Here is a 9,341-nt window from a genome sequence, read left to right as displayed (position 1 = left end):
AAAAATATATATATATATATAGTGCTAGCTAATGTCTGAGTTATTTTTTCTCTTCCATGTTTTTTGTATTGTGTTTAAAAAGCACATTTGATCTACCTGCTTAACAACTTTGTAGATGTCCTATACATTATTATGAGTACAATTTTGTACAGCAGACTTATAGAACTTTTTCATCTTGCATGACTGAAACTTTATACCCATTGAACAGAAACTTACACTTTCAGGCCCTGCCAACCACCATTCTATTTTCTGTTTTGATGAGGTTGACTGCTTTAGACATTTCATATAAATAGAATCTTTTAATAGTCGTCCTTCTATGAGTGGCTTATTTCACTTAGCATATAGTCTACAAGGTTCATCCAAACAGGATTTTCTTTCTTAAGGCTGAATTATATACATGGATGACACTTTTCTCCATCTTTTCATTTGTCAGTGGACATTTATCTTGTTCCTGCCACTGGGTTATTATGAACAATGCAGCAGTGAGCATAAAAGTACACATATCTGTCTGTTCAAGATCTTGATTTTATCTTTTAAGTATATACCAAAAAGTGGGATGGTTGGATTGTATAATAGATATACTTTTATTTTTGGGAAATTTCCATACTGTCCTCCACAGCAGCTACATTTTTATATTTCTACCAACAGTGTGCAAGTGTTCCAATTTCTCCATGTTCTTGCCAGCACTTGCTGTTTTCTGGTTTTTTTTAATAATGGCCATCCTAATTGTTACAAGATTATACCTCATGGTTTTGATTTGCATTCCTTAGATGATTAGTAATATTGAGCATCTTTACATATATGTGTTCACCAATTGTATGTCTTCTTTGGAGAAATGTCTATTCAAGTTCTTGGCTGTATTTTAATTGGCTTATTTGGTGTTTTTGTTTGTTTTTTGCTACTGAGTTATAGAAGTTACATATTTATATATTTAACCCCTTATTAGATAAGCAGTTTGCAGATTTTTTCCTATTCAATAGATTGCCTTTTCACTCCAGTGATTGTTTCCTTTATTGTGCAGAGCTTTTTAGTTTGATGTAGCCCTTGCCTGTCTTTGTTGCATGTGCTTTTTTTTTCAGCTTTAATTGAGTTTATTGGTACATTTTAGGGATACAGTACAGTTACATTCATTACTGGGCTCTTGCACCTTTACATGACAGGTTGGTTCTCATTACATTTTATTTCCATCTTTTCATTATCTCACATTTTTTTCTTTTCCCTTATTCCCCTTTCCCTACCCATCCCGCCTTCCCTACACCTTTAGCTCCTTTCTTCCCATTTCTCAATGTCAGTAATCTTATTAGGATCCCCTGTATTATTGCAGATTATTCACACCAGAGAAACTATTCGGTATCAGAGTCATTGCCAAGACCAAAATCAAGAAGCTTTTCTATGTTTGTTGCCTTCCAGGAATTTTATAGTTTTCAGATCTTATGCTGAAGTTTTAAATCAGTTTTGATTTGATTTCCATATATGGTTTAAAATAAGAATCTAACTTTATTTTGCAAGTGATTAATTTTCTGAACATTTTGTTGATGAAACTATCATTTCCCTGTTTTCTGTTCTTGACCTACTTGTAGAAAATCAGTTTACTATACGTGCATGGATATATTTCTAGGCTCTCTATTCTGTCCAATTGATCTATGTGTCTGTTTATGCTAGTACCATACTGTTTTAATTACTCTTGTGTTATGTCTTGAGTTAAGGAAATGTAAGATCTGTCGCTTTGTTTCTTCTCAAGACTTTTTTTCTTATTTGGCTATTTGGAATCATTAATGGTTCTATATGATTCTTAAGAACTTTTCTATTTCTGCTTAAAATGACATTGAGACTGATAGAAATTGCATGGAATCTGTAGATCGTGGTATGATATATGGATACTTTTTTTTTCAATACTGGGGATCAAACTCAGGACCTTGCACTTGCAAGGCAGGCAGGGGGGCCACTGATCTAAATCTCCAGCCCCCATTATCTTGACAATATTGTCTTCCAATCCATGAACACAGGACATCTTTACATTTATTTGTGTCTTCTTTAATTTCTGTCCATAACACTTTTTGTTTGTTTGTTTGTTTTGAGACAGGGCCTCACTATGTAGTTGAGACTGACCTGGAACTCACTATGTAGCCCAGGCTGGTCTTGAATTTACAGCGATCCTCCTGCCTCAGCCTCCCGAGTGCTGGGATTACAGGCGTGCACCACCACACCCAGCTTGTCCATAACATTTTTTTTCAGTGTATCAATCTTTCATCTCCTTGGTTAAGTATATTCCCAAGTATTTTATTCTTTTTAATGGTGTTGTAAATGGGATTGTTATCTTAATTTCATCTTAATATTGCTCATTTTTAGTGTATAGTAAACATGACTGATTTTTGTGTTCATTTTGTATCCTGCAACTTTATTGAATTTGTTTATTCTCTCTTTTAAAGGGTCTTTAGTCTTTTTATGTGTATGATCATTTCTTCTGCAATAGAGGTAATTTTACTTCTTCCTCTCTGATTTGGATACATTTTATTTGTCTTGCCTAATTGCTCTGGCTATAACTTCCAGTACTATGTGGAATAGAAGTGGTGAGAGTAGGCATCCTTGCCTTGTTCTTTTTTTTTTAATTAATTTTATTGGTAATTTAATTTATACAGTATAGTGACATTCATTGTTGGAAATTTGTACCTTTACATAATCCGTCTTATTGGTTCTTATTTTTTCCCCATTCCCCTGCCCTGCCTTGTTCTTGATCTTAGGGAAAAGCTTTTTCCTTTTTACTGTTGAATTTGATGTTAGCCATGGCCTTTTTATATATGGCTTTTATTTTATTGAGGTAATTTTCCTTCTGTTACTAGTTTGTGGAGTGTATTATCATGAAATGATATTGAATTTTGTCAAATGCTTGCTGCATCTATTGAGATGATCATGTGATTTTTAAAAAATCTTTTGTTCTGTTAGTATATTATAGCACATTTTTCTATATCATACTATCCTTGCATCCCAGGAATATGGTGTATAACCCTTTTAATATGCTCACACACCATGTTCCCACTTGATCATGGTGTATGATCCTTTTAATAGGATCTTGAATCTAATAGCCTATACTGCTATTTTCTATCTATTGGTATCAGGGTAATCCTGGCCTTTTAAAGTGAATTTGGAAGTAGTCTTCTTTAATATTTTAAAGATTTTAAGAAATATTTGCATTAATTCTTTGAATATTTGATAAATTCACCAGTGAAACCATTTGATCTTGGGCTTTTCTTTTTTAGTAAGTTTTTCATTCCTGATTTATTGTCATTACTTATTACTGCCTTATTCTGTTTCATGATTCAGTCTTAAGTTATAAGTTTCTAGGAATGTATCCTTTTCTTCTGTGCAATCCAATTTGTTGATGTATTATTTTTCATAGTAGTTTTGCTTAAGCATTTTTATTTCTGTAATATTATTTGAAGTATCTTTAATTTTTTATTTTTACTTGAATCTTCTGTTTTTCTTAGTCTAGATAAAAGTCTGTCAATTTTGTTCATCTTTTCAAAAACCAAGTGTCAGCTTCATTTTTCTCTCTTTATTTCATTTATTTCTGGTATAACCTTTATTATTTCTGTCCTACTAACTTTGTTCTTTGTTTTTGTCTCCTTCTTTGAGGTATAAAATTAAGTAATTTCATATCTTTTTTCAAATGTAGATTTTCTTTGCTGTAAAATTACCTCTTAATGCTGCTTTCACTAAATCTCATAACTTTTAGTATATTGTTTTATCATTTTAATTTGTGTCAAGCTACTTCCTAATATCCCTTTTTATTTCTTTGAACTATGGGTTGTTCAAGAGCATGTTTTAATTGTTATTGTTTTTGGTTTTGCTTTTGATTTAGATAGGGTCTCACTATTTCGCCCAGACTGGTTTTGAACTCATGGCCTCAACTGATCCTCCTGTTTTAGCCTCTCAAGAAACTGAGACTGCAGGTGTTTGTGGCCGCATCTGGCTAAGTGTGTTTAATTTCCACACATTTGTAATTTTCTAGTTGTTTTTTTTTCCTGTCAATTTCTAGTTTTAGTGTGGCCAATAAAGACATTTAGTTTTATTTCAGTCTTTTTAAATTTGTTATGGCTTTTGTGACCTAACATGTGACCTACCCAGTATAATGTTTCATGTGCACTAAAGAATATGTATATTCTGGGCCGGGGATTTAGCTCAGTGGTTCCAGCACCTGCCATACAAGTACAAGACCCGAGTTTGATCCCTGGTACCAAAAAAAAAAAAACCAACCCAAAAGAATATATATATGTATATATATTTTTTTTTTCTGTTGTGGTTTTGTTGAATGTTCTATAAATGTCTATTAGGACCATTTGATCTATAGTGTTGCTCAAGTTCTCTTTTTGCTAAAGTGAGTCTCTTTTAATCAACATATACATGGATCATGTTTATTCTTTCCATTCAGCTGTCTATCTTTTAGTGAGTAATCTATTCACACTTAAAGTAATTATTGATAGGGAAGGATTTACTTATTGCCATTTGTTAACTGTTTTCTGTTTGTCTTATATATCTTTTCTCAATCTTTCCCTCTCATTTATATGCCTTTGTGGTTCATTTGTTTGTTTTTTATTTGGTTTGGTTTGGTTTTATAGCAGCATGCTTTGATTCCTTTCTCATTTCCTCTGTGTATTTTCTATAGGTATTTTATTTGTGATTACCATAGACATAACAATCTGTTTTAAACTGATAACAATTTGTTTGATCACATCAAGTACTTTTTGTTCTGTTAAAAATCTTAATAGCATCCCATTCCTAATTGATAGAATATTTTCTCTTATTTCACTGAGTATACCAGTTACAGATTTTCTCCCTTCATGAGCTCTGTTTTCTCCCATTTATTTTCTGTTCTGTTTGTTCTGTTATGTTTTTCACATATTAGGGGTTTTCCTCAGCTGCCTGAAAATTCATGTGTATGCTTATTAATAAACAAGAACTAAAAAGCTGTTTGGAAGCTCTAATAACATGAATGGCCCATGTGGACATTAAACTTCACTTTAACGTTGTCTAGTCCAGCCTTTTGTTGGAGAAATTCCCTATCCAAAGTCAGTATTTTCACATCTTTCTTCTTGGGGCTTATCAGTGTCCCCAGAAGAGACTTTTCCAAATGCTTTCTTGAGAGGGTACTGCAAACATTCTAGGAGCCTAATGGTGAAAAAGGCCCTGGAGAGCCCAGCATTTAGTATGCCTTCTTTTTCTTAGTCTCCTTGCTTTCAGAAATGGTATTCACATCTTCCAGTTTATATGACATTCCCCATCTTCTAACAATGAACCACCAGTATTGTATCAGAATCAGTGAGCATATTGTGGAGATTAAAGATCTAATTAGTTTTTAAACATCTTTCAACCTAACAACCTTATTTAAAACCCATTCCCTCACATCCATTTCCAAAGATACCTGAAGCTTTCAGTTCCTCACCTATTTAAGGATTCTTAAATAGAGATTGGGGAGGTGCTTGGCTTTCCTCACTGCTGGTTTTTTTTTTCCTCATTGAGTTTATTGGTACATTTTAGGTATACAGTACAGTTACAGCAATCATTGGGATCTTGTACCTTTATCCTCACTGCTGGTTTAATGTCCAGCTTTCTTAGTGTGCTGAGTTGTTTCTACTCATCCAATTATTTCCCAGCTTCCAAAATATTATCTTCATGTCATTCTTGGTTTGGGGCTATACTTCTTTAATCCCTGTAATTTTAGAGGGTTCTCTGGAGAGTGTAAAATTAAATAAATTTGTCTGATCCACCATCTTTATCTGAAACTAACCCATTCTAACCATAAATAAAAGAGTTTTCTTACGTTCCTTATATGTTCTCTTGATCCTCAATTTACATTAGGTGTTATACTTGAAAAACCTTAGCCCTCGGGTGACTGAAAGAGATCTTGTGTCATTATTCGCTCGGTTCCAGGCGAGGAAAGGACCTCCAATTCAGTTCCAAATGATGACTGGACGGATGAGAGGACAGGCTTTCATCACCTTTCCCAGTAAGTAGCTTCACGTAAATAATAAATTTAGTTTTAGCCTCAGTTCTCTAGAGACTACTTATGCTTCTCTGAGTTAGATTCAGCCCTTTTATTTCTCCGCAGTACATGAAAAGGGAGGTGAAATAAGGAAAGTATGTTTTTAGTGTTCCTCCTCTCCTTTTCTGTGTTTTCTCCTCTCTGTTGACAATGTATGACAAACTTACCCCAGTGTTCTTAGTTTCATCATTCTTGGCATTTCCTGCTTACCCTACCAAAATTTGTTTAACTTTGCCTGGAAATTTTATTTCTAGTCAAATTTATGATTGCATTACTCACTAATTATAATTACTTTATTCACTAATATATTGATATTCTGATCAGAATATATGAACTTGCCTTATGCCCTACTCCTTTATGACAGATTGCAAGTTAATATACTAATTCATTACTAATTTATAACTAATGAATGATGATAAATTCTAAATGTCACTTGCATGCTAATACATGGCTTCCAGTGTTATAACTGAAGTGTAGGAATAATATAGGAATCTTGATTTCTGTGATAAATCAGCCAGTATGTCTTTTTTGGCAAGAGGTTAGGTAAGATCAGTACCTTTAATTGTCCTTAAACTGTCATCATTTATAAACAGTAAGCTAATCTACGTGTAAGTGGTTTTACACCAGTACTGCCAAACTCCCCTCCATTGTTTTCCTACAGTCTTGTGTTACCTTTCATATTCCATTGAAGGTTTATAAATCCTCTGTACTAGTGGTTTTCAGTGTTTTTAAGTGTGAGCACTCCTATCCCCACATGGTGTCATCCACAAATTGAAAAGTATATTATAAAAAAGGTTTTATACACTCTTTTTAAATGTATAGCTGTTTTGCCAAACATAACAACAGCTATACTGCACATTTGAAAATTTGCACATATTTCTGAGACAAAAATTTCTTCAGTCTAATGACATTGTCTACTTACTTATGATTCCACAGACTCTTGACCATAATTCACTCCTTCCTCATTTCTTTCATTCAGGCTCTGAGATCCATAAATTGAATATTCCTGGTGACAGTATGTATTCTCATATATAACAGTTCTAAATGTGTATGAGGATTCTTAAATTTATTTATACATATAAAGATTAACTACTCTCCCATTGAAAGAAAGTAGAATCAAAGTATCCCCAATAATATGATGACTTCTTTTGTTTGTGTTGCCATTTTTAAAAAGATTTGGTTCTTCTATAATCTATATCTAAGAGGCTTGTGTATAGTTATGACTTAGATTTCTTTAGCATATAGCCTTATTTCTTTACCTGTACCTTTGAATTAGGAGACATCCTCAAACATCCATTTTGAGTTTTTATTGTCATTATTGCTACCCATTAATTTAATCTTTCTGAGTTATACAAATTGGAGATTATAGAAAAGGTGATAAAATCAAATAACAATATTACTTTGTCATTTGCATTTAACTCTGAGGCAGTACAACCTAAATTAGACTTGGAATTGAATTGAGTTGAATTATTGCGCTCTATGTAAATTTATTTATTTATTTATTTATTTATTTATTTATTTATTTATTTATTTATTTTTTAGGTAAGGAGATAGCATGGGAAGCCTTGCATCTAGCAAATGGATATAAACTACATGGGAAAATATTGGTGATAGAGTTCGGAAAAAACAGAAGTCAACGGTCAGATCTCCAGGCTGCTTCTCTCATATCTACTACAGATAGTACTGTCATGATCAGTAATAGCTAAAATGAATATACATAGTCCCAAATGATAAGTCTTGCATCAGAATCTTGGAGCTAGGATTCATGTATAAATTTGTTTGAATAACAGAAATTAACTGAGAGAGGAATAAAAGTAATTAGGACAATGGCTTTCAGCTATTGGAGACCATTAGAATGCATTTTCTACAATCAATAACTATATAGGACAGACAATATCATGAGTATTAAGGGTAATATACAAAGTGTATTATTTTCTCAAGGTAAATTACATAGGATTATTCCTGAGAATTTTGTAAAATCTTTATTATTTTCTGACATCTTCAATATTTACCCCTAGAAATAACATTCTTTTCAGGCCTGTCTCCTGTATACAAAATTTTAAAACTAAATGTTGAAATATTTATTTACTCAGGCACACTTATTCCTAATTTTATATACCCAGTAAATAAATGAGCAGGCCCCAAGGCCTAAGCCTCAACAAATGCTATTATGTCAACACTAGTAACAGGAGATAGATTCATAAAGCCAGTCAACATGTTCCACACCAACTTATCAGTCTTTAAAGTTCTATATATTTTGCCAGGGATTTAGCTCAGTGACCCTGAGCCTTCCTTGCAAGCACAAGGTCCTGATTTAGATCCCTGGTACTGAAAAACAATTATATATTTTTATAATTGAAATCTTTTAGATCAAAATATTGATTTTCACATGGCCATTTAATAAGCTAGATGCCATTGAGTAATCATTGAATTCAAAGCAATAATTGTTGGACATGTAATATATTAACTATATAAGTTTAGAAGAAGAACATGCTAGCAAGAATACCAAAGGGACATGGAAAGAGTTCTCTAGAAGAGAGATAGCCTGTCTCAAATCCCCTAGTTGTTTGTTTATGGTTGCTGAAAAAATAGAAGAACAATATGGTGCACAAGAATTGCCACAAACTTTGGAGTAAAACCTTTAATCCTCACAGCCATACTTTCCACTCTGAACTTGATAAGTCATTTAATCTGGTCCTCAGTTTTCTCATCTACAAAACGAGGATGATAATACTACTTACCTCATTAGGTTGTGAGGATTAAATGAGATATTATCCAGGGTGAAGAACAAAGAAAAGAGAATGAATAAAAATAGAGATTAAGGATTTTTGAGATACCTTTAAGCATTCAGTGTGTGATTATTGGGAGTACAGAGAAAGAAAAGAAAAAGGAGTAGAAAAACATTCCAAGAAATAGTGTCTGAGCCACGCATGGTGGCATACATCTGTTGTCTTAGCTAGCACTTGAGAAGCTGAAGCAGAAGAATTGCCACAAGTTCAAACCCAGGCTGGGCTACATAGTAAGTTCAAGACCAACCCTGAACTACATAACAAGACCCTGTCTCAGCCCAAGGAAGGAAAGAGAGAGAAGAAAGAAAATCTGAATGCTTAAAATTTGATGAGAAGCATTGTTTTACACGTTGTGGAAATTCAGCAAATCCCAAGTAGGATAAAGAAAAGTCTATGAACAGATGAATCATAATAAAAATACTGGAACCCAGAGACAGAAAATCTTGACAGCAACACAGGAAAAATGAACTGTCACTTACCAGTGAACTCCAATAAGATCAACAACTCACTTG

General features: G+C 33.2%; 1 protein-coding gene across 4 annotated transcripts in view; it reads left to right on the top strand.

Moving 5' to 3' along the window:
- Rbm41 (RNA binding motif protein 41) overlaps positions 1 to 9,040 on the top strand; it is a 72,955-nt gene extending 63,915 nt beyond the window's left edge. For 3 of the 4 annotated variants that reach the window (XM_033760303.1, XM_010611774.2, XM_010611791.2), the window contains 2 exons: positions 5,857 to 6,004; positions 7,583 to 9,040. In XM_033760303.1, the coding sequence (XP_033616194.1) occupies positions 5,857 to 6,004; positions 7,583 to 7,746 (312 nt within the window). In that variant the 3' untranslated portion in view covers positions 7,747 to 9,040. The remainder of the gene's footprint in view (positions 1 to 5,856; positions 6,005 to 7,582) is intronic. The other variant, XM_033760304.1, reaches the window with a different exon arrangement.
- The last annotated feature ends 301 nt before the right edge of the window (positions 9,041 to 9,341 follow it).

The sequence above is a fragment of the Fukomys damarensis genome, unplaced genomic scaffold (genome assembly GCF_012274545.1).
Source record: "Fukomys damarensis isolate Sample0158 unplaced genomic scaffold, DMR_v1.0_HiC HiC_scaffold_39, whole genome shotgun sequence".
In the NCBI taxonomy this organism is placed as follows: Eukaryota; Metazoa; Chordata; class Mammalia; order Rodentia; family Bathyergidae; genus Fukomys; species Fukomys damarensis.
Note: the sequence above shows the minus strand (reverse complement) of the source record. Positions and strands in the feature narration are given on the sequence as shown.